General features: G+C 42.1%; 1 protein-coding gene across 1 annotated transcript in view; it reads left to right on the forward strand.

The window, feature by feature from the left end:
• Positions 1-26,948, forward strand: part of dab1a (DAB adaptor protein 1a) — a 294,645-nt gene that overhangs the window by 219,241 nt on the left and 48,456 nt on the right. Inside the window, exon 5 of the mRNA XM_042484070.1 lies at positions 9,804-10,077. Within this exon, the coding sequence (XP_042340004.1) occupies positions 10,008-10,077 (70 nt within the window). The 5' untranslated portion in view covers positions 9,804-10,007. The remainder of the gene's footprint in view (positions 1-9,803; positions 10,078-26,948) is intronic.

The following is a 26,948-nucleotide window of genomic DNA, read 5'->3' on the forward strand; positions in this document are numbered from 1 at the left end:
GTCAAGCGTAGGTGAATTTCATAAAGCCACACGTTTTATGTCAACTTCCAAAAATAATAACTCTAACTTGGCATATTCCTCTCAAAAAAATGTTGTTAACAGATATATAGGAAACTTTCCAGGTGGTGTGAAAATGATGTCGGGGGGGCAGAAAGATCCTGACCTGATGACATGACCTTGATTTCTTTGCTGAACTTTATATTGCCCGTTGTGTTTACATAAAATTGTCACCAACGCTTTAGCCAATGTGATGCCAGAATAAACACCAGGGTTTCCAGCCTGTTCTCATTCTAAATTTGTAAAATAGCGTTGCTCTGACAGTGCTTTTGGCATAAGAGTGACACCAAAAGGCACTTTTTGCAAGTGCATGGAGTGCAGCTGGACGATGTCAGCTGAGAACATGGCCGGGCAGAACTGGTCATGGTGTTATTGCATGGCGGCGGACAGCTGGACGACGCGTAGCATGTCCAACCGGTACGCACACGGGCAAGCGTTCGACAACACAGCCAGAGGGAACCTGTCACGTATGAAACGCAGCAGGAAGGCATCCTGAGGGTGCCTATAGGGCGGGTGGGAGGGGAGGGGAGTTGGATGGTGGATGGGCCGAAAAAACGCGGACTTTGATGCGGAAGTCTGATGTTTCCTTTCCGTAGGAATGTGATTTTTTTTCCCCCACACTTTACCATGTGCCTCCATCCCCTTACCTTAACCATCCATGACTTTGTCGCCTAAACCTAACCATCCAAACCAGCATGTGTGTTTGTTGACGTCCCGGTGTGAGTTGCCATATGCTGTTGTTGTCTAAACATAAACATGTGCAGAGTCATTCGACCATGTGCATTTGTTGACATCATGGTAGTGTCATCCTGGCACATAAATGTCAGACTCAGCAGGATACCTAACTTGTAAAGCTAAAGTCAACTAACAAAGCGACATGTGGTGAGTTGGGATGGAAACATTTTGGGTTTCCTGACCTTTGTAACACTTGGGCCCACTGATTCTCCCTGTTTTTACTCTCGTCCTGGTAGTCTTTAGCTTGTCAACCCTCTGAAACAAACCAAAATATCTGTTGTTTGCAACAACTTCATCCTCCAGTAAATATACCAGCAAACTGCCCGGCTTTCAGGCCGTCCATCCCCAGCAGCACGAATCTTTAAGGTAAATGCGGTATTCCCAGAGCTCCACTCAGATTGTCCATTAGTCACAAAATGCATCACTTGGTCTTGCATTATTATGCTGTTATGTTCTCATATCAATGGCATAAAATGGTCTGAAAATGACAATATTATCATTTATCCCATTATTTCTGGGACAATGTATCATCCAACAAAAGCAGTTATCATGACAGGTGCACTCACTACTGATTGGTTTGAGTTGACATGAAGAAACTGTATGAATGAAATGAGACACAATGTCACTTCAGTCGCATTATCAGATAATGGAACAGTTCAAAGTGACGCAAGTTTGGGAAGCAAATTTTCTGTGAATGTGCGTGTGAATGATTACATTTTTTTGTTGCTATGCCAGTGACAAACTGTCCAAGGTGTATACCGCCTTTAGCTCTGTGTCAGCTATGATGCAGATCCCAGTGACACCGCACAGGATAATAGATGATGGATGTATTAAAATGACAGTGTCCATATGTGTTTGGGGTGGCTCCTGGTGATGATGTAATGTTTACCCCTGATGTTCTTGTGTTTATTATGTGAAACAATTTGTGTCAGTAGAAAATGATTCAGAAGCAACAGTAGTCATTTTCTTTATTTCCACTTCATCCATCTATCTGTCCCTGCATGCCTGCCGTCAGAGGCACAGTTTGAAAAGCCTGTGGTACGTCTGTGTGTGCGTGTTTTGTCTGTGCGTGTGTGTGCACATGTGTTTGTGCAACAGCGTCGTGCGACACCATGATTAAGTGTTTTGAATAATTGATGATTGCATCCCTCATTAAGTCTCAGTCTCCTGCTTCGGCAGGCTCAGGCTCTATTTTTATGCACCAGAATCCTCCTCCCCTCTTTTCTCTTCCACTCCACAGATGTAGCAAATCCATCACTCACTTTGGGCTCGGCTGATGGGGGTCCAGAGGGGCTGTGGGGGGATCTAAATCATGTTGAGTGGACGTTTTTAACAGGCTTGCAGCGCAATGGACTGCAGCTCAGTGATGATGGTTTTCCAGAGCAGAGAGCGACCCCTGGCTTCAGAGCTGCTGGGGACACACTGGTTGAAGAATTGTTGAATGTGAGGGTGCTTTCTAGCCTAGATGAAAAACCTCCAGCCCTCCTTTCTATTGTGTCTACTGTCATTCCCTGCACACTATTTATTCATTCATTCATGCACCGCTGATGCATAAAATTAAATAAGCAAGGATGCCATGAAAATAACTAAAAATTGTATTTATTTGTATTTTTAGGGGTCAGGGGAACACATAGCAGAACCTCGGACCAGTCTAGTGTGTGTTTGTACTGCTCTTGGTTGATCAGGATCATTACCATATTGCTGACATTTGCCTGCTTCAGTTCCCTGCAAAAACACATCAATCAGTGAATCATTTATGGAGAAGAAGGAGCCCCAGCACACTTTCACATGTTGCTGAGAGAAGCGAATGAGGAATAACATGCAGCAGGTCTCTATGTGTAAGGATCATCCGCAGTTAATCAGTTTTCCATGTGTTAACTATGGGTGTGAATCACTTGTTTCATCATGATACAATGATATATCGATTCTTTGACTAGATTGTTGCACATTGAATTGATATATTTCGATCCAGACTGGTGGATCCTTCCACCTCTCGTGTTAACAGGGATGATAATGATGCAGACGGATGTAGTAGAATAGTAGCGTGAGGTTGAAGGAGGCAGTGAGGAGATCAGACTGCCAGACGAAGAGGTGGAATCAGAGCCTGGGTTTGTTAATAAAGGCATATCCACAGTCTGTCGGCAAAGCCACAGCTTCCACTCTGCATGAAAAAGGAAGCCTTATACACATTGTTGAGCACAACCAATTTACATTTTAGCACATTAACAAGGCAGAGGAGACACACTCACACAGGGGAGGTGCAGGGAGAAACGAGATTCGTTTTCATCTATTTCCCCTTAAAACATGAGAAAGGAGGAATTCCCCAAAGAGAGTGCAGCGCTTTGATATCTACAGCCCCGTGTCTGTAAATAGGTTAGGTGAAGATGATGTGAGGCGTGTGTTTGTGTGTATGTGTGTGTGTGTGTGTGTGAGAGCATGTTTTTGTGTTAATTTGTGATCTGCACGTGCGTGTGGATCTGTCATCTTGTGGTGTATCCTATTTCTGGCAGGAGATTGTGGGTGGGAAAGTGTGTGTGTATGTGTGTGTATGTTTACCTTTTCGTGATGAGGCCTCTGCTGAATGTTCCTTCTAGTCATTCAGGCAGGCAGGGAGCCATGTGGAGTACCTAGAGCAGCTCAGAGGCCCGTGTTTCCATGTTTCCCCCCTGCAGTGTGCTGTTGTGCTGGCTGGTGGCCTGGCTGGCTGCCTGATCGCTGCACTGCTGTTCTTATAGGCCTCCAGGCCTGCTGCAATAGCTGGTGCTTTATCCACCAGACAGCTGCAGTAACAATTTTGAGGCGTTGTTCGTATGTGGTACAGATGTAAGCACTGTTGAAGTCACGATTTTTATTTTTCTGGCTTCAACCTCAAGAGGGATTGCCTGAAGTCTAGCGCTGCTAATGTGGTGTTGGGGGTGTAATGGCTCTTTAGATCAGTGTCAGAAAGGCCCCTTTTTTACCACAGGCCGGGTATAATCACACTGTGGCTGTGCTATGGTGTATTGAGCTGTGATTATATACATGTCTACAGCAGCCCCACATCAGGCTTTAGCTGCATTGATCCATGATGTTGTGCCAAACAGTGCCAGTCTAGACCCTCAACCAAACCATAACCATGCAATGTGTGGTCGTGCAGGTGGTTAGAGATTTTAGGAAGATCTCGCTATATTCAGCTTTTAGCACTGCACTATACTTTTGAATCTTTCGTGGTTTGGATTATGCTCTATTTCTTTGTGTCATTTTTCTTACTTTCAACTAATGGCAGCTACAGTGTCTTCCTAATCACTTTCTAACAATTACTTTCTCTGTTTGCTGTGTTAAATAAATGCTATTTAAAAATGCTTATTTGCAACTAGCGCTTATTTTCTTATTTTTTCTTTATAATTGGTTAATAGGGTGATTGTTTTGTGGATGAAATGATTAGTTGTTTGTCTTTAAAATGTAAAATAAGAAAATAGTAAAAATGGACATCACATATTTTCAGCACCAATATTTTCAGTTTAATATTACATAGGACAAAGAAAATTAGCCAATTCTTACATTTGAAAAGCTGGAATGAGGTAATGCTTGGCATTTTTGTTAGAAGAATGACTTAGGTGATAAATAGATTATCAAGAAAGTTGAATTGGTTATATTATAGGAGCGTCACAATTCCGATTCCTTATCGAAAACAGATCATATGCGATACCATGTGGCCTCTGTAAATGACAGTACTTAAGATTACATAAAAGTACATACAACCAAGGGTCCTTTGATTTTTATGAGTCAAGACTCAATAGTCTGTCAATGGCATAACCTTCAGTGCTAAAAAGTTTTATGCAAAAATTGCCTCGAATCATTACCTTGAAATTGAAAGTCAAATAGAATCTGGGATTTGGAGAATAGTGACACCTTCAATTAATCACTGTGAAGAATTAGATGAATTAAGAATATGTTAATAGACAACCCAATTGGAACAAGTGCCAGTACCTCTTCATCTAAGCAGCTCGCTATTACTTCTTTATAGTATGCTCACATCGACAAAACTAATCCGCTCATTTTTTTATCAAGTTGCAGTGAGCGGATTGTACTTATTGTCACCTTTGACCTCACAGCCAGTAATCTTTGATAAAAAACAGTAACACTCCAGTTTGTCGACAGACGGCTGGGTGGGGATTGTTTTTAGTGTTTTGCATGTTTAGTCTCATTGTTTTGTCCTCAAGAAAACATGTTTGTGCATCAGAAGTTTTACATTTTATCTTTTCGATCTTATTTGGCTGTTTGCTGAAGAATTGCAGGCAGAGCTGTCAGAGGGGATTTGAGTGACAGAATTATTTAAAAAAACAATTTTTTATTTAATGTATGACTCAACCACTTAATTTGCTTGCCTGTGTGACTTATTCTATATGTTGTGAGCTTTTATTGATTACTTGCCTACTGGTCATTAACATGGCTGTGGTTCAAAAAAAAAAAATTACTTAAAAATGTTGTCCCTAGTTGGTCTGTTCTGCAGTTTCCATGCATCATACGTTGTTCTTTGGCAATATCTTAATAAATGTGACTTTGGGTTGAATGACTCTGCACTTATTGTTGGCTGAGTGATGAAGGAAGTCATATAAAGCGTTTATCTAGTTGTGACTCCGAACTTTGACCCACAGCTCATATCCTCAGGTCTTTTTCGTCCCTCCCTCTTCCTCTCAAACTAACGTTAAGTCATTTACCCGCTGGTGCGTCCTGTCTTCTTAGCAGTTGATCTTTTACCCTTCCTGCTGTTCTTTTCAGTTATGCTCTGCTTTGTTCTTCACTGCGCTTCTTCTCTTCCTGAGCTGCTTTGACTACCACAGTTTGGTGGACACTGTATTTTACAAACTACAGATCACAAACTGGTAGGTCTCAGTATTTCCTTAGTTTTTGTCGTTAATGTACTTCGTTGTTTTTTCCAAATACAGTGTTTTTTGATTGACATTTATTCCACTCTGGTTTGCTCGTGCGATCCATCAGTTGACATTTCAAGGTGCATTTAAGCATCTGGGCGCCTAAAACTCAGAGCATTTGATTGCGTCTGATTATTAATGCTGTCTAAGGAAAGATCGTTCATTTACTTTTCAGACATGTGAACCGCAACAGACTGTAACATGGATAACCTTTTGTACCGGCAGTCATGGTTATTCATCAACAAGTATACAGCTCTGAGAAATGTGATGCTGATAAGGGCTCTGCAGTGGCGTCAGGATGAAAAGGTGGCGTTGGGTGGACGGATGGTGGGGGCGGAGGCAGGAAATGGACAGAGCACAGGTAGTGAGAACTGTAGTGCAGAGGTGGTCTTTATGATTATTCATTATTGAGAGATGGCAGGAGAGCTGAATGAGTGGAGGTGCTAATCTAACTGTGAGCCTGATGGACAGAACACAATTACCCCGAGAGAGTGGGAGGTGGGAGAGAGAGGGGAGGGTAGAGTGCCAGCAACCCCCCTGCCCCGCTCTCCTCCACCCTCTTCTCTTTCTTTCTTTTTCCTTTCCTTTCGCCTGGCAGACTTAACTGTAGCTGCAGATGATTTCTGGGCATTAAGCTCCTGTTGGCAGCATCCTGTTTATCAAGTCACACACACACAAATACAGAGGAGCACACACACACACACACACACACACACAGGCAGATCCTCACATCACCCACTCGCCGCCTGTTGGCAGCGCCCCCATTTACGGACGTCCAATTTAGCGCTCGCTCCCGTCTCCTCCTTTCCTCCCGTGCGCGTCTCCTCTGGTATGGCTTCAGATTGCCGTCTAAATCCAGACACACTAAGCCATGTTCACGTCCTACTCTGCTGCTACTTTTAGCTCACGCGCTGATTCCAGGTCAAACCACCACTACAGTGTTCACGATGGCTTTTGATGGCGCTGCTCTTTCTCTCATGTTGTCTGTGTGTGTGTGTGAGGCAGGGAATTTGTACAGCTGAAGCTAGACATAAACTGTTTTTTTTCTTCCGTTTTTTGAGAAATTAGCTTGTTCTCCCCTTCGGGGACTGTAGCTTAGATGTAGAACTCTTTCCCCCCCGAGTCTCCAGAGAAACGACCATATGTCTGGAGCCTTGGAGAAGTCTGGACTGTGGCGCAGCAGCAGATTTTTCATTTTCAGCGTCCGAGTCTGGTTTCTTGCTCATTTTCACCCGTAGACTGGTGGCAGTTTTTCGCTCGTAATGGTTGGATGAGTTGGACTTCAACTAAGTGAGTAGTGCTCTCATAGGAGCAATTTAGCAGCGAGAACATGAACTCAAAACTCATTTTTGCAAATTTTTCGTGATATATTTTGTATTATTCACTCAATGTAAAATCACAGAAACATGTCTTTGAATTTTGGGGTTTGGAGTTGGAGAATAAAAGCTGCTATTTTCTGGGTTAAGGCAGTTGAGGCGGGGGGGGTTCTAGACTGATTTTTTTGGTCCAAGTCGAGGATTAACAGACTGCCTTTCTTAAAGACGAGCTCCAGATGCTGCCTGAAAGACTTCACAGCTAGAAGGAGAAGAACAAATTCGGAGAACAAAAAGGAAAAAGAGGGGACAGAGGGGGGACATGTTCAGGGTTAGCGCTGAAGCCGCTCACGCTCCATCCTTTCTGCTCTGATTTTACTTCCTTGGGCTTTTTTTCTCTCCCCTTTTACCCCTCGCTCATTATCTTCCTCACCCACTCTATGTTCCCTCACCCCTCACTTTCTTCCCACTCTGTTCATTTCTCTTCCCTCTAACCCCTCTCTCTTCACACTCACTCTCTCTCTATCCATTTGGTGGAACAGTGCTGCTGATAATGCCTGTAATTGGAGTGACTCACACTTTTCCAGTGTGTTTGGACCAGATAAAGAATATTGTCAGCATTTTGCCGACATGGCCTCTGCTGGCAGAATTAAATGGACTCTGTTCTGTTCTGTCTGCAGCAAATTAAAAGCCTCTCAATTCATCTGTTCTCGCCCGAGGCTCACAGGGGCCTCCTATTCACACAGAAACACCGTGGAGAGGGGGAGGCAGAGAATAAGAGAGATTTCCCTCTTTCTCCAAGAAGCACCAGTCTTTTCGTTTTGTTCAAGTCTGCACTCAGCTACTGTTAGATGGAGATGGAGAGGGAGAGGGAGGTCAAGACTGACAGTCTAAGGAGAGGTGAAGAGCAGCTCAGAAGGTAGTCGGATTCATTATGCAGCATATCAACTTGCAGCTGTCTCCTGCTGTCTTTGTGCTTTACCTCTAAGAAAGGAGCTCGTCTGCATTTGTGTGTGCATGTAAATAGGCGTGTGTTTTCATGCATTCACACGACAGGGTTAGAGTGCGGATCTGAGTGTTTTTGGCTCCTAAGTTGTAGTATTTGCTGCCAGTTAACACTTCAGAATAAAGTAGCGGCAGATGGGCGAAGAAGGGACAGAATGCAGGAGCCAGAGGGACCACCAGGCACTGGACAGGGCCCAGGGAGGGCGACGAGTGTGGTCTCAGCAATAACGGAAAATTACAGTTTCACCCAATATGGTTTATTATTTTTGGCCATTTTCGCTATTGGTAATGCTGTATTGGAGCCAGTAATGAATTCTCGAGATCTGAGACTGGAGCAACTTGTTGGAAAAAGTTGAGCAAGGCGTTGAACAGATGATCAAACAGGTTTTATTGGTCGAGTTTTGCCAAACTTATTCTGATAAAACGAAGAAGTTAATGTTAAATTGTTTTACAGTATCACTCCAGCATAGTGTACAAGACCAGTTCAACTCTGACCTTCTGAATTTACTGGCATTGTGTGCACACACTTTTCTCATGTAATGAGGGATAATTACAGATATGGGCGGGTATTTAGTGACCTTTTGTGACCATAGAGCACCGCTGACACTTGTAAATATTATTAATATATTAACTGGAGAGCTTTTTGTTTCTTTCAGGCTCACAGTGAGAGATTTGGTTCTCATGTTATATAATGCTGCTGCTGACAGCTACCTGTTCACTGAAAACATCAAGTTTATAACAGAAACATCAACATATCCAGCCTGAGACACGCCATTTTATTACAACAGTTAATTATCTAACTTTTTATAACTGTACTTTTTAACTGTATTGTAACAATACTTTGTTTATCTTGATCATAACCATACTTAATTTAACTTTATTACAATTGTACTTTTTTAACTTAACAATACGAGGTATCTCAGTACTTTATATTTTTTATAAAAGTACTTTATTTAAGTTAATGTGACAGTACTTTATTTATCCTTAACATACGAGTGCTCTGTTCAACTTTAATGTAACAGTACTTCATCTACCTTTATAATAATTGTACTTTACTTAACTTATATATACAGTACTTTATTTAACTTTATTGTTACAGTATTTTATTTATCTTTACTGTAATAGTACTTTACTTAACATTATTCTGACAGTACATTATTTAAATTAATTGTGACAGCAGTGTGTTTTGTAGTCTAAATTAGGTCAGAGAAGATTTTATAATTTTAAGATATATATTGTGTATTGAGATATATCCTCAAAATATCAGATTCTTATTTACTGGCCACATTACCCAGCTCAAATAAACAACATTTCAGTTATGCCTCCCAAACAGTGTTTTCTGGCTAGATTATTTACTGTTCAGCAACTTGTCAGATTAACTGACTTAACTGACTTAATTACCTTGTATTTCTTGCACCAGCACTGTTGTAGTGAGTTCCCAAATCACAGCAATTAACTTAATAAGTACAGTGACAATATGACCAGTAATGAAAAAATGACCAGGACGGTAATTAACCAGAATTTTCATTAAAATGATCAACATTTCTGAAGAGGTGGGATTGCTCTTTAAGCAGTGTCCTTGAGGAGACATGTTATTGACAGGAGGCAGGAAGTGTAGAGCAGGTCTCTACAGTCTGTTACCATGGGCAACATCTACTCAAGGCCCCCGATCAGAAACAAGCTCATTGTCATGCCTTCTGAGAACTCTTGCAAGGTTTCGCCTGCCAAGAGTAAACAGCGCCTAACTGAAGCAAACCGCTCTCTTCCTCTGTCTCCCCAGCTCTCTGTGGGTGTGTGTGGGATGTTGTGTCAGGGCTAAAGCCCATCCCTCTCCCATGAGCCTGTGTGCCCACACACACACCTGGCGCCTCCACGCACACACCCGGCGCCCACGCACCCACAGCCGGCACTGACGCTGTGAACTGGACCCTCGGAGCCCAGCGGAGCCAAGCGGAGCGGAGTCTAGCCCAGTTGGAGCCTGAGGATGTCAACAGAGACAGAGCTACAGCCAGCGGTCAGGCCCAGCAGCGTCAGACGGGACTCCAAGAGGAAAGGTAAGTGCAACATCACACCTGCTGTACAGTCTGAACCATGCTCGAGTGTCTCGAATAAGTGCTGATCAGAAAAAATCAAGACAGCGGTGGGGAGGATGTGCAAGTAAAGCAATCAGTGTAATCCCAAACTCTGTGAAACGTGTCCTCGTAGAACAGTTTGTATGATATTCTACAAAATTGTATACACGGGGCATCCGGTGGCTCAGCAGGCGTCCCATGTACAGAGGTTGTGTCTTTGCCGCAGCAGCCTCGGGTTCGATTCTGGCCTCGGCCCTTTGCTGCATGTCGCCCCCTCTCTCTTTCTCCCCCTTTCACACTAAGTCTTTCCTATACATTAAAGACATAAAAGCCCAAAAAATAATCTTAAAAAAAAATGCATACACACCAGTTTGTATGATATTCTACGACTTAACACCCTACAAATGACGTTACATCCTTAATATACAGTTAGGTAAATAATGTAAAGTTATGGAGGTTAGGTTTAGGCAAAAAAAGTTTACATGGTTCCAAAAACGCATCTCAAAGGGAAAGTCCCAGGAAGTCAAGTTATGACCAATCTACCCCCCTACCCGGTCTCCCACGAGACCACTTGGCACTGCTTCCTTGTTTTTTCATATCCGCGCACTGGTCACGTGATCGCAGACTTTTAAAATTTGTGGAATTTTTATGAATTTGCGTGCATTAGTTTTCATAGGAAAACATATATGAGAACAGCCTGCACCATCTAACTACGGTGGCAAGCCAGCTAAGTTGAAGTGAAATGAATGACTAATGAGGAAAGTAATCCTTTTACTGTTATTTTAGTTACTTTTAAATTAGGTACTTTTCTTTAAATTTGTCTGTAAAAGCTTCTTTACCAGAAAGAGAATATTACAAACACAATGAACCTTCAGAGCTCTCAAATGAAACAGCTAATTAATGCAATGCTATATTCAGGTACTCTTGTCCCTTTACTTTTCTCTTTATTAATGATGGATTTGGGTTAGACAACAGCATGCGGGGCGGCTGTTGTTCATAGCTAATTAGCAGGTGCGAGGGTATTACGCTACAGTAGGTTGCTACCAAACAGGTGCAACGATGTTGTGGTTGGTGAGAAGCAAACAGATCCAGGTGTGAAAAGCTCCAGAGGCAGGTAGCTAGCAGGTGTATGAGAGCAGGCCTGGGTGGTCTCAGAGCAGAGGTGATGCCAGGGGCCAGGCTGGCAGCCATCACCCAGCTGCTCGGTGCCACCTGCCCGACTGCGAGAGCGACGCCTAGCATTCTCTGAATAAGCATCTGATTGATGTAGCAAAAACTCCGGACACCGTCGGGAACAACACTTAATGGATGCACAGAAACACACACTCACATACTCACTATCACCTGCAGCAGATGCCTCATTGCACACGGCGCGCCTCAGCCCCTGCAAACAAGCGTCGGTTCCCCCATACACAGTGTGTGAGGGAAGGCTGAATGCCTCTCATGTCCTATTTAGAAACACTATTGTTCTGCTGCAATGGAGATCATGTTCATCATTCAGACTGCTCTCCATATGTGGGGAGACGCAGACACACACACACACACACACACTTACGCACACATGCACAAACACACACTCACACACACACGCAGACACACGCAGACACACCATGCACACTCGCACACTCGCTAGGACTGGGATTGAAGCCCAGAAGAGCATATGAGAGGAAAGATGAATGGTTTGCCTTCAGCATTTAGACTTGAGGGTTTTTAGCTTCTCTCCTCTGCCTTCTTTACCGTCTCTGTTTCGCTCCCTGTGTCACATGCACACACACACACGCATACACAGACGCGCGCGCGCACACGCACACGCACACACACACACACACACACACACACACACACACGGCTTGTCTCATTCTGCATCTCTTTTTTGAAAAATGGGATGTACAATTTACTCAGCTACAGAGTCGTCGAGCCGGGCTCACACAGAGTACTCATCTCTGTTCTGATCTGGGTCATTCTTCCCGACAGACACACAGACACACATCCGTACACACACACACACACACACACACACACACACACACACACACACACACTGAGAGACACACACACTCATATACGACACACGACCAACACGCGTGCATTAGAAATAGGAAACCTTGATAATGTTCCTGTTATTGTGCTTCATGTATTTGACCCAAAACCTGTGTACATACAGTACATACACATGTTTCTGTTCCAGTCCTGCCCCTACTTTCGGTCCCTTTGGAGTTGCTGGATTTAAATGGAAATAGATCTGCTGAATAGCTGATCATCATTAGGGTGTAAATGGCAGCTCCGCATAGTGAGAATCCCTGCAGGATAGTCTTTTACGCTTCTAATACCCTTCCTCATCCTCCTCCTCCACCCACTGCTCTGACTCCTAAATGACCTTGCCCTGAATGAGTGAGACACAGAGTGATCACGAAGAGAGAGAGAGAGTGAGAGAGACTAATGAGTCAATGTGAAGGAGAGCTGTTTAATCTCAGGCCTTTGTTTCACAGCTCTGTGCTGAAGAATGTGATGAAAAAGACTATGGGACTGCTGCGTGTCACACATTAATCACAGATGTTGTGTGACTGGGTCTATGCGTCAGCGTGTGTCTGTGTGTTTCTGAGTGTGTGTGTGTGTGTTTTTATACACACAATTATTTTTCATCTGTGAATTCAGGGTCGTTCTTCTAAGAGCACTTTTTTCTTAGCATGAAGGTTTTTATTGAATTACCGTGACAAGACGGAGATAACCTCCGACCTTTAGCATTTACATGACCTGAAGTGAATAACTGCGGCTTTCTGCTTCTGAATTAGTCAGTCTTATTGGTCAGGCTTGATTCTTGAGGTATAATAGTCTTTTTTAATCCTTCATATATCCGGAAAGATTACATCTCACCTCCTCTTTATCCCTCTGATTTTCTCCCTCCACCGCCGCCTCCTTCCTCCCCCCGCCTCTATTACTTATGCAGTCATAACAGCTTCAGTATTGATGTCTGTATTAATTTAGACCACTAGTTAACCAGCTTATAGGCTTGTGAGCCTTTATAGAAAAGCAATGCCTACTCATGATCTCCCATCATAGGTTTCACAGGTATCTGTAAACTCTGAGAAGTTCAGTTGAATAATGGCATTCCCCTCTCAGATGATTCATTTGGACAGTTTTTTAGAGGCCTGAGGAGTTCAAAACCATCAATGTTTCACAGTTTAACAATGAAAATTAACTTTTCAAAAATCTAATGCGATCCAGTACAACAACCCTGCCATAATATCTTTCTTAATAAAGCTTATAATGTCCAGGATTTTGGTGACTTTATTAATAATGTGCAAATTCACTTATGTGTTTATTACTAAGGTCGTAGTGACTGTAAAGGTGAAATACCAAAATACTATTCTGTTTCTCATTTAGTGTCCTTACCGTTTACATGCACGAGGGGGTCAAAATATTAAAGCTTGACCCAAATTTTCAGCTATCCGGACATCTGTTTGTGCACAACACCATCACTGACTATGATCTTAGTTCTTAAAAAATATAATTGTTTAATGACTGTGACTCTGACTTTATGGCAGAACTGATGTATCGAATTGCAGTGGACTTTCAGGTGTAATGTAGATGCTTAGTGTCTGTTTTTTCTTCTTTTCTAAGATGTTAAGGTCTCACACCCTTCAAATGTATTGCAGCCTCTTTTGGGGGTGGAAGGGGACCACCTCTTAAGGCTGTCACAAGACATTGTGCAGTGCTTTTAGTGGTTCTGTTTGACTAATGCAACCTTGAAGTTTTTCAAAGGGCTACAACTCCAGTAAGATGCCTCGAGTGGATGTTTTTAATTAGTGTAACGGTTTGTTTTTTAAAAGGGAAGACATTTTAATATTCTTCTTCATGATCAATAAAACATAGAGATGACAGTCTGCCAGTGCGAGCACTTTTATGTGCATGTCAAATTCGAACAGCGAGCCAATTTGACATTTAAACCCAACAGCAGCAGACAGTTTTGTCTCCACTTATAAACTTTTACATCTCAGCGCCCACCTTGCTAATGAAGTACGATGAACCGTGGACGCTTTACTCCGGGGGAACCTTTGGATCGCATTTCTCACTTTCACCGCGTGAGCAAATCAACCTGACATCACAACATAGGGTCTCAACAGCACGGCATTTTGTCAAATGTAGCAGAATTAATATAATTACAGATTACACTTAAGATGTTACAGCATGCTTAATGAACGTATGCTCCGCTTTTTGCTTCACCCTCCAGAGGATCTCCAGTCAAAACAGGGCATGTTGTTGGTGTGTTGATGAGCTGGCAGAGAGACAGGGGAGTTTTATTTTACAGTACTCTAATTTAGTTCAGTTGTATAACATAGAAAAACAAGAATGTCTGCAGAATTTATTGCAGTGTGAAGTTCATTTTCCTCCTGTGGCTCCATTCTGACAAAGCTAAACAAAAAGCATGAACAGATACAGCTAAAAATAGCTAAATCCCTCCATATAAACTGCTGATTTTGCTCTGTGAGACTGGCATCGTGCCCATATTGTTGTTACTATATGTATGGACACTATCAGGGCCGTTAGTGGATATTTGAGGCCAGCCAAATGTTGGTAAATCGTGGCTCTGATTGGTAAGCTTGTCAATCCGAGCAGCCACATTGGCAGGTAACCAGCAGTCATTTGGATCATTTGCATGTTTTTCCATTCCTAAAACTCAACTTGTAAACATAACGACACTGATGTTTGTATTTTGGGGTTTTATCGCCCACTCTGGCCAACTTTTTTTTCTTTTCTATTTGCAGTTATTGTATTCATAACATCATTAAACGTTGAAATAAAACATCCACTGATGCGCGTCTGTCTTTCACGATGTGACACCGAATATGATTACAAGTTATAATAACTTCCGCTGCTGTCAACACACGCCGTCAACTGTCATCACAACTCTGAGAAATCACGACTCTTCCACAATGGGATTTAGCCGAGGATGTGTGGGAGTGTGTTTCCACAGTGTAGCTGGCAGCCAACGGCATGAAAAAAGTGGTTAAGGGTTATAGCTGTGCAGCTGTTAGCCTTTGTGTGTGTGCGCGCGGATGCGTGTGGGTGTGTGTTTGCTCGTCTCTGGTGTGCGATTAGCAAACACATTATCTTCTTCGTGTGGATATTATGCACACATCCAGTCTATCTGGCACAATCACCGAAGCCATTTACTCTGATATCTTTCCCTGGGGAATCTTCGAGCACAAACAACGGTATTTTGAGTGTGTGCGCGCTGCTTGTGTTTGTGTGTGTGTGTGCCTTTCTATGAGAGGTAATCAGATCTGTTCCCTCCAATCAGACAGAGATTGAATTGAATTGGCTGTCTGCTGTTGTGGTTGTCTGTGGAGGCCAATAGTGGAATAGGGTGTGGGGGATAGAAGACAACACTCACCAGCAGATAGTGGCACACACTTTCCAAACGTGGCTTTTCCAGCCCTAAAACTATATTTAGAGATAACTGCCTCCACTCTGTCCTCTCCTGCTATCTGCTGCCCTTCTCTCCCATCAGTTTATTTCTGGAAAAGTAGTGATCTATCCATCCTGCTGTCTACTCTTTCACCTCTCTGTGCTCTCGTCCCACCTATCTATTTATCCATCTGCTTTTTTTCCCCCCAGCGCTATAATAACTTGCGAGGCAAGGTAAGGGTGGTGAGATGTGATCAATGCTGTTCCCAGGCTGGCATCTCATTCCACTCAGCGTCTTCTTTCTGTGCAGCCGCTCCCATGACACACTCTTCTGCCCCTATTCCTGAGTGTTAAAAAAGCCTCATCCAAGCTTTCAGATGTGACCACATCGAATAAGCATTCAAAACGCCTGAGTCAGGGAGAAAATATATATCGGTGAAAGCCTTTTATTTGCTTTTCCTGAGTCTTGGACTGTGTGTGTGTTTGTGTGTGTGTGTGTGTGTGTACTCTGTGATCCTCTCAGTATGTTCAGCTTAGTCCTCTCCTGCACACTAGTTGGTGTGGCTTTGCCCACCGCATCACTAACTACAGTCTCCATAGCAACAGTTTGCTCCGTGCTCATAATTTGCACAAAAGGAAAAAAAAAAAGTCCCAATGTCACACACAGGCTAGAATAGAGGCCGATACTCTCACCCTGCTGTGCTGGTTGAAGGACTGCGCGTTGAAAGGACATTTCTCATTTTTTAGATGTTGGTAGGATGCTGTGTCCTATTTCAGCTTTCTAACAATGCGGAAACAGAGCTGGTGGTCTGTATGGAGCTTATCAAAGACACAGCTAGGAGTTATTGCAAAACAGGTATTGTTAATGTTTTATGTCGTGATAGGCAAATAATGACTCTGTTTTCTTTTGATTTGTGAAGGTGATTTATTACTGAAAACACAAAGGTCATCCCATTTTGAAGTAAAACAATAATGTCAAAGTGTTTTTCAGATTTCTTGTTAATACTCTTGAATGTGGAAATGAAAAACAGGGGGTCTTATATAGCTATAGAAATTCTCCTTTAACCTCCAAACCTTTGACTGGGCCTGTCAGTCTACGTGTTTGATTGACAGCTATGCAGTTTCCCACAGTCTGACAATCTATGTGTAACGGTAGCTGACCACTTTTTCTTTCTAATCATTACCATATAATCATATCAGTCTGGGGACTTGCTCTAAAATTCAACATTTTTGCGGGTCCCTGAACACTGCACAAGCGTGACTTTCTTTCCTCCTCTGCAGCACTACTCATTTGCGAGGTGGACAGTTGATCTGTCGATCTGTTCACAGCTGATCAGATCACATCAATGGAAGTGAGGAGCTGTTTGCAGATGTTTGTGAGTGAAAGCAAAGTTTAGAAAAAAACCCCAGGAAGTGCATCAGGGTTTGAAGCAAATTTTACACAGTGGCCAAAAGTGTAATTACACTGTCCAGGTCCTGCACGTGATGCCATGGGGCCCAGGAAGTCTTTTTCCCGTTGACTTACATTGGGAAAGACACGTCTGTAAATCAGTGGATATTTTTTTTTTGCGTCAGAACCTCCAGGAAATGACTGACTTCACTATCAAGATCTAATCCATTCAGTTCGATAACATTTGGAGAGTCTAAAAGAAGTTTAAATATTTGATCAACATTCAAGCTAGCAGGGCGCTAAACCCGGAGTCGGTCGCTCTGCCGGCTCTGTAGCGCACATGGTCCACATGTTAAACCTGCATTTTGACCGTACGTATTGTAGTATAAATTAATAGGTGTTTTTGCCATTGCCATCTTTAATTTGTGGAGCCTTAAGTGACTATATTTTGACAAGACAGTGAAGCTGTGGTGGAGTGATGGCTAGATCTGACTCAAACTGTAGTGACGCCTTGCCCTTAACTTCAGGCCTTATAAATGTTTGCCCCATTTACAGTTGTCAGAAATGCAGAAATTAGCTTTAGAAACTGACATGTTTTTGCACCTGGCTGTAAACAGGTTTATTCCTGGAGACTGAAGCGCTTCTGGAGCCAGCCTCAAGTGGCCATTAGATGACGGTCTGTTTTTGGCACTTCTGTGTTGACTTCATTTTTCATGTTGTTTCATGGCAGTTATCTTCCAAAACAGAAATGGTTAACTATCAAACACTCAGGATCATCTGCTCTGGAGACAAGTGGAGTTTCTCCTTTTCCACCTCTCTGTCTCCTTTTCATTCATTCATTACATCCAACTCAACTATACGAGTCGTGCAACAAAATAATAGAATTACTCTCCTCCCAAATTTCCTCTCTGTATCTACACTGTAGCTAATCTAATAAAACAAGGCAAAAACAACTATTAAATATAAATTCATCCGTTTCTTCGTACTGATTTTTTTCTCATAAAAGACAACAGGACATATAATTAAATTTACAAAGACGATCTGAATGCTGTACACAAAAAAAAAGTTTTTAATTTAAATTCAATTGGACTGAAAGGATGGTTCTGATAATATGTACACAGAGACGAGATACGAGAGAGTTAGAAACATAGAGAAACACTCTGGCAGATGGCAGAGCCTCGTTTTCCTTTTCATGCTCTCTGATGTTCCTCAGTCCCCCTTTGCTCCATCCCTCTCTTCCAGGACCCCGGCTGAGTGAATGAAGGGAAGGGGTTCATTACACAAGATGAGACACAGAAAGATAGAGAGGGGAAGGACAACAACTTCAAGTGGTTCCATATTTTGGCAGAGATGACAGACATGAGAGGAAGCTTTGTTCTGGCTCGCTCGCCTTGGCATGAAAGGAGGACTGCTGTGTTTTGAGGAGTTACCTGTGTTCTGTGTTTCCTAATGCTTTGAAAGATGGGCCTCTAGTGTTTGACAGTCACACACACACACACAAACACACACATACATATATGCGCATAAACACTCACAAGCGGACTTACACACACACGAGCACACCTCCTGTTCACACAGACTGCGGGATTTAGGAAACAAATAGTTTTGACACTTTTCAGTCAAAAGTGTCGTTTAGTGTTTGAACAGACTAAATTGTGTGCGCGTGTGTGTGTGTGTGTTCAGGTGAGGGACTAACTCAAGAATGACGAGGACAAAGTGTGAGTTGCTTTTTCTACTTTCTTTGAAGAACTACTTGTTCTTATGCGGCACGATTTGAACATCTATGCAGAGGTGGATTGAGTGCGCGCGTGTGTGTGTGTATGTGTGTGTGAGAGAGATTGTGGCGGCTCAGGGGCGACCAGCAGTGCAGTCCACGGGGGGAAACCGCTTCAGCGTTGCATGACAGGATGCTAGCGGCTTGTTTACACAGCCCACTCTCTGATACCCTGTCAGAGCCCAGAACACACACAGCTGCACCCACAAACAAAAACGCCATACACACACACACACACACACACACACACATATGTATGCACACACACACAGTCACATGCGCACGCGCAGGCCATGTTTCCCTTCGTTAGTGAGACCAATTACCTTGTAATTAAAGCCGGGGCGAGAAACGAGCTTTAGCACCAAGAGTTCTGCATAGACAGAGGGATGCTGGGTGAAAGAGAAAGGGGAGAGTGAGTGAGTTCACAGGATTGAGAGCGACCTCATGCTAGCAGAGCTATTGTTGGTGTCTTATTAAATGTGGAGAACACAGAAAAGGCCAACATGGAGTGAAAGGCTGGAGGAGATGATTAAATCACATGTTTTCACCCGAGAACATGCTGTTTTCTGTTGTACGTTTGTATGAGATTCATTTCCTCAGCTGAAAAAGGACTCGCGGATGTTGATAGTCATAAAGTCTTAGTCAACACGATGTTTTTCATACAGCAAATTTAGTGTCATTTTGCTAACATCAGCTGACTGCCTTATCCAGATCTACACAGTACATCTTGTTATGGTGAAAATAATAAACACGACGATGAAAACAAAGTTGCCACTGAATGCAGCCGTGCTGAAGCACACAGAGCAGGGAGCAGTGCTGTCTTAAAAAGCTTCAAGCATTTCCCCGAAAATTCGACTTTGCCGCATACAAGTAAGAGAGCAATGAAAATTAACTCTTGCCATGATAGTTGTGCGCACACTTGTAAAATTCTCACTGGGTTTGTTGCTGGATACAGCGATCAATGCAAAGAAAAATAACAAGCAGAGGACTCGGGGCCGTAGCGAGTGTGTGCATATCTGAGACAACAGCTCAATTACAGCTCAATACAGGAAAATATGTGTGGTAGAGCTTAGAGATATTATTAAAGTTATATCTCAGTATTTTTAAGCTTTAGTAGAGAGTAATAGGCCAATCATTATAGTGAGCCAGCATATCGTGAATACAAAATATCCTATTTATATATATATATATATATATATATATATATATATATATATATATATATATATATATATATATATATATATACTCACAGCACTGCACCAAACCAGAAAGTTCTTTTACCTGACGTAATTAAAAACATGATGGAGGACATCTATTAACATTTTGTGTTGTTCCTTGAATGTGTTGTTATTCTCCATTGCAGAATCTTGCAGACAATTTAGGAAATATGACGACTAATTTGATCCATAGTCTGACAGTTCCAGTCAGTGAGTTCATTCACATAACTGCGGTGTAAGATCCAAGAATGTCAACGTATTTTCTCTAACAATTTAAGTTCTACATCTAGGAAGAAAAAAACAGGCTCCTGCTCATTATGTTTATTGGATGCTTGCTATGAATTCCTGTCAGCAAGATTTCCTTTAGCTTTGAGGATTAATAAGCTGTACATTGTAAATACAAAGGTGTTTTTTTTTCTTCACTCTACATCTTTGAAGCTGTTGAAACAACAGTTCTCACTTTACTCAGTTTAACTATATAACATGAAACTAACGACCATGTTACCGACTGTAGCTATATGCCAGAGGAAAAAATACTGCAGATCAGAAGCTAACAATAGCCATCCATTTGCACTAAACAATGTGACCAGAAGTGTAATGCGTTACAGAGGAAGAGTGGTAGAAATATGGCAGATAAGTGTGATGTCGCACTACAAAATGACACCAAGTCCTATAGAGGTGAGTGAATAAGATAACCAGGAACACAGAATGAATTTAAAGGGACAGTTCACCCATGAATCAAAAATATATATTTTTTCTCTTATCTGTAGTGCTATTTGTCAGTCTAGATTGTTTTGGTGTGAGCTGACAAGTGTTGGAGATATCGGCCGTAGAGGTGTCAGCCTTCTCACCAGTAAGATGGAAGTAGACGGTGCTCAAAGCGCCAAAAAATACATTTAAAAAAAAAAAACAAAAACAAAAAAACCCAGAGACATTGCTGTTGAGTTTTTCAAATGTATTTTTATTTGAGAGAAGGCAGACATCTCTACAACCAATATCTCCAACACCCGGCGACTCTCACCAACACACTCTAATAGAACTATTCATTAAGATAAAAGGATATTGTAGAATATTGTTTTGCATTTTTAAGATAAGAGTAAAATTGCTATGTTTGCCATTGGCAGCTGTAGCTCATGAGGGAGGTAGCGCAGGTCGTCCTCTGGATGAAAAACTAGCTGTTTGATCCCCAGCTCCTCCAGTTCAGATGTCAAAGTACCCTTGGGTAAGATACTGAACCCCAAACTGCTCCTGATGGTTGCTCCACTGGTGTGTCAGTAAATGGTTCCTAAGTAGCAGTTAGCACCTATAATAGCCTCGGCCAGCAGTAAGTGAAGGGTTGAGTGTGACTGTTTTTGTTTAAAGCTAGAAAGAGGCTTTACAAGTGAAGTCTATTTACCATTTATTTATTCTGTTGACCTACAAGACTTTACTTTTCACATAAGTCTTTTTAAATTACATAAAAAGTGCCGTGCTGTCAAATGCTATAGAAAAATGTTTTTTAAAAACAGTTTTTGAGGTTTGTCTGTTTCCCAACTTCCACCATACAGAAGTCAAAAGTTTTCTCTGCCTGCCTTTCAAGAGTGACCTTGACGTAGGGTGTGAGTGTGTGTGTATGTTGGGGGGGGCGTTACAGGATGCTAATGGGCAGTGTGTTGCATTTGTCCCTGACGTATTTCTCAGTTCTAATGTTTTTCTGCTGCTGAGGATAGCTGTGGATGCCTGGGGACACACATGCGTGCACACACACTTTCATCACTTTAATGCACAGACAGCTCAGATCTCTGGCTGTGCTGCTGTCATCCAGGTCAGAGCAGCGGGGGGCAGGTGGGGAGATGGAGCTGGTGAAAAGAGGGAAGGAAATAAAGATAGAGAGAAAAAGAATGTTAGGATGAGAATATAAAAAGTACACCACTAGAGCTATTTTGGATCGCCCAGAAGTCTTACTTTACTTGGTTTAACTCTAAAGCCTGCTTTTATGATGAATTACTTGAAGCATCTTCATTTGGTAAACACAACAGCCGTTATATTGCAAATAAGACAGAAAAAAATGCACCTCAGCAAATGCACAGCACTCATTTATTTGATGAGTGGCAACATTACTTTATAATCTCATTTTACACCCGGCGTTTCACTTCAGCAACTACAGCAGTGTTTTTTTGTACCGCGCGCATATGCGTATACTCAGTCGAGTGTGAGCTTTTGTGTGCCAAATCAATCGGCCAGAATTAAGCACTAGCAGAAGGGGAAACTTGTTGTTTTCTTGGCACATGCTGTTTGTGGGTTTAAAGGAGTCTGTGTGAGAGTGGGTATGAGTGAGTGCTTCATCTGAACAACCCTCTGATAGGTAAAGAAAGCACAAAAAGCCAACATGCACTCTCTCACACACATTCGACGGCGGGGTTTAGAAGCAGGATTAATTGGAGAGTAACTGCCGGGTTCCCTCATGTGCTGTTGAGTGTTTGTTGGGAACCATCCCAGCTGTAGTTAAGAGCCTCTGGGTGCTTCTTCATCTGAAGCACAGTGAAACGAGCTACTCACTTTACTCTTCGCTGCAAACAATACAGGGCTGCTGAAAATAAGCAGCAGCATCAGCTTTTGTGCTGCAAAACATCACACCTGAGCAAGATCAGATCAGCCACAGAAATAAGGAACACAGGGTTCCCATGGTCATAGAAAGCCTGGAAAAGTCATATAATTTCACAGTTGCATGAAGAAGTCATGGACTTGGTTAAAAATTATTGAAAGTTTTGAAAAAGTCATTAAACCTTGTCCTTTGTAATGAAATTAATTGTTACATAATCTTCCGGGGACAACCACGAAATGTAACAAAGGTTAATTTATTTTACTCTAATTTAGCTGTTAACACTACGCAGCTCTAATCCATATCGACTAAAGCCACACAATATTATTACACTATTACGCATTGCAAAAAGTCGCACTACAAGACGTGCTATATTAAGTTAGCAAATTAACTAGAACAAGTTATTTGTTGCTTTATTTCAAAGGAAAACTTGCACAGTTCTCATTTCCATAACTATGTCTGGCCAAGCCTTCCCCTTTATGACAGTTTACATGTGCATGTGACAGTGTGGTGTTATGGGAAGTAAGATTCCCTTGCCTTTGTGTAGAAAAGTACGATGACAGGTATGGTATTGCAAGTGCAATATACACACTGTAAAGTGAATGCTTTTGTGAAATAGACATTTTATCATGGGCCCTTAAAAAATCATGGACTTCTTTTGAGATTTTGTCCAAGAAAATGTGTGAAAACCCTGGAAACAGGAAGGTGCCAATAACTTGTGACAATAACTTGTCACAAATCAGAAAACATCCACCTTTCTTAACATGGAGAGCTGCTACATCACTCACTCATACTCAGTGGCCTTAAACTAACGGCCTCAGTCTCTGTTTTCTAATGAAATTAATGGACCAGACTGTTCTGCGTTATTGGCCTTACACTTAAAACCCTTTGCACTTGGCTTCTATCTTCAGCCTGGATGATCAGCATTCATTTAAATAGAGAAAAACTGCACCATAAGCCTGAATATCTCTGCAGGTCATCTGAAGTGTGTTTGGACACATTAGCGTCTAAAAGCTGGAGCTGTATGTGTGAATGGATCATGTAGCAATCAAATGAGATGGCAACAAGTCAGCTTTTCTTGTGAATAATCCTTAAAAAGTGACTGGTTTTCAACAAGACTGAATGTGATTAGTTTGAAGGGACATTCCAGTTTAATACAAGAAGTTTGATTGCATGAGAAAGACGACCAGTCAATCAGATTGTAAAACCAAGGTGAATAGTACAATTATAATGAAAGTTCTGACTCAAACTGGTGAAAACATACATTACAATTTAAGGACCAACTTCATGGTTTAACACTGTAGTAAAAGAGCTTTTTCTTTTTCTTTTTTTAATTTTATTTTTATCAGGGAGATCATACATAGTTCATGTTTCAAAAACACTGGAATACATCATCACTAAAAGAGCTTTTTCATTGGCATTTTTGGCCGTGCTCAACCAAATAATGCTGCGTTGATTTGTGTTTTATCACCAGTTTAAATGTGCCAAAATTGCACCAAAGATGGACTATCTCCAAAGTTGGGTCAAAACGCACGTGGCCACCTCCAAGCGGTTTGTGTCAGATGGGCTTCATCATGATTATTCAGCATCAATACTCAGTGAAAAGTTGTTAATTCATTCTGTTATCCCCTCTTAATTGTCCATGCAATAAGCGGTAGATGTTAAGCAAATTTGTAACAACAGCCTGATGCTGATAAGAACACACAAAAAACTAAACGTGCACCGGGAACAGAAAACAGTTCTTAAGTAGGGGATGGTGCCTCACGAAATCATTCAGTATTTTAAGGAACCAGTTAAGAACCATTATTTTTCATTGTAACTGGCAACGAACATCCATTGCACAGTACAGTAGTATCAGTGCAAAATGGGGCGCTGCTCTCAAACATCATCGACTCTACTCAAGACTAGCGCATCATGAGTCAAAGACCCACCTTCAAGCAGGAAGTCCTATTGTAATGGAGATGCAAATTCTTGCCAGAATGGGCTGATGTGCTGAGTCAAACTGAGCCAAGCCAAGCCAGCGCATGTGTAAGGAAAAGGGCTATCACAGTAGTTGTGCATGCAGCACTTCTGCTTCACACTGAGGATTTATCACCAGTATTTACCATAGACTGTGAAAAAGAAGTGGACCATGATGTCCCCAATTGGTTTTTGGATTTCCTTTCTGCACTCTGAATGAGTGAGGGGTGGATCTGACTGAGAACCTGACTTGTCCATCATAAGGTAGCCAAGCCCTAAAGCATACCCTACTTTATCGTCTATTTCACTCAAAATGGGACCATAATTTACAAACTGAACATTATGCTGTATTGAAGAAGACTTGAAACTATCGCCTGAGACCATAAACTCTACAACAAAATGTTCACTGAGATAATAAATCAAATTAGAAGTGTGCTCATTTTCTCGTAGACTTGCTTACAAATCGTATTAGTTCTGCAACCAGTGGTATCGCTCCCTGCTGGCTATCAGAAAGAACGCAGGTTTAAGGCACCTCTGTATTGACTTCACAAACCCCCATGAGTAATGTCGGGCTTTAGATATAGTGTTGATATAATTTGTCGAAACTCTTGACTTATTTGCAGCCTTTCATTCTAGCAGTATTGCCAGGTTTTCAGTACCTCAGAAAGGACTTTGGTGGGTGCAGTGTCTAGCAAATTTGCAGCAGCAGAGGAAATCTGATTCCAATATGCATGTAATCTAAATGTAACCCGACCAAAGGGGAAGAGTCATGCAGCAACAAAGAGGGGTTGAGACTTTTGTGGAGGAGATGAGGTTAAAAGGGGAACTAGTTGGATGAGGGTGATGGAGGGGCACACAGGAGGCAGATGGTTACAGTTGCCAGGGGCGATGCTACGGGCTTCCCTGAAGGGCTAGACGTACTGTACCAGCAGTCACCTGCCATCTATCACCTGTGGAAGTGTGTGTGTGTGTGTGTGTGTGTGTGTGTGTGTGTGTGTGTGAGAGAGAGAGAGAGAGAGTCAGGGGGGTTCTGCCTGTCATAACGCTCTAATCCTGAGTGACATTTATCCAATGGAGGCCTCGCTCATTCATCCATCCATCACGTTCTATTCCTCCTTTCCATCCTTTGCTGTGCGCTTTATGTCCTTCCCTCCCTCTCTGTTTGTTGCTTCAGACAGACAGTCAAACCAGCCCTGCATACCAATTACTCACACACACACAAACACACACACTCTATAAGGTATTAACTGCTTTACTTTAGCACAGAGAGCCAAACTCCAGACACTGTGGTGTTACGCTGTAGCTGTGTGTGCTGTGGTCTTACGTGCTCGGCAGTGCAGATGTGAGTAGAAGTTTGTGAATGAACGTAAAAGCGAGAGAGTGTGTTTTCACCTGTGGAGCTTTTCTTTAATTAGGGTTGTCTCGTAGGTGTGCACATGTGCTTGGTTGGGTTTTTTGATCATCGAGGATGACGTTAAGCTTGCGTGTGTGTCTGTTTTGTGTGTTTGCATTTGTGTGCGTGTATGTGTGTGTGTGTGTGTGTGTCAGCCATGACAGATGAAACAGAAGATTCTTTCATTAGTTGTGTTTGTAGCTCAGCGGGGTCGCAGCAATGACAGACATTTATTTACAGCAGACTGAATGCTTCCCCTGCCGATGCACAGGGGTGCACACACACACACACACACACACACACGCACAGACTCACACACGCACAGACTCACAAACGCATGCTCACATTCACAGGGAGGTCTTTTAAAGGAACATGCTCCCAAAAGGTAATAATACGAACCACTCAGCAGGAGAAGTAACCGTGGACCTGCTCTACCCTTTCTCTCTTTCTTCCCCTCTTGGCCTTTCTCGACTTCTCCCTCTCCCGGTGTTTCTCTCCCTCGGTGTGCTAAGTATAGCAGCAGTAATGGTGATGGATGCAGATGGAGGCAGCAGGTCTTAAATGTCAAACTCAAATGAAAACCGCTGTTCCAGTGAGACAAAAGCAGCTGGAAACATCCAGTGTTATTCAGCACACGTGTAATACTTACATACACGAACATAGAGCCCTGCAGACGATATAACAATAAAAAATTTGATCCCTAGATGAGTGCAGAAAAAAAAAATCCCTTCAAAAATTCAACTTATGTTTCTTATTTTTACAATAAAATGAGTTTAACTGTTTAAAATAAAAAAGTTTCTAATCCAAACATTCTGATCCGTCATTATGTGGGTAACAGTGCTGGGAAGGTTACTTTTTAAATGTAATAGGCTACAGATTACTAGTTACCTTGTTAAAAATGTATGAAGTAATGCAACTTTCAGTTGCTTCAAGTATTGTCACTGTTGCATTTGATTACTTTTCTACCAAATGTTTTAATATGTGCAATAAAGCTGAAAAAATCAGATTGTGGTCACAATAACTTACCGATGGATGTTAGCTCAGATACGACATTTTGACACTGAGCATTTCTTTACACTATAAAGTAACGTTCAAGCCCGTTTCTGGTTTCAGAAGGAAGGTAGTAT

The sequence above is a fragment of the Plectropomus leopardus genome, chromosome 3 (genome assembly GCF_008729295.1).
Source record: "Plectropomus leopardus isolate mb chromosome 3, YSFRI_Pleo_2.0, whole genome shotgun sequence".
NCBI classification, from domain to species: domain Eukaryota; kingdom Metazoa; phylum Chordata; class Actinopteri; order Perciformes; family Serranidae; genus Plectropomus; species Plectropomus leopardus.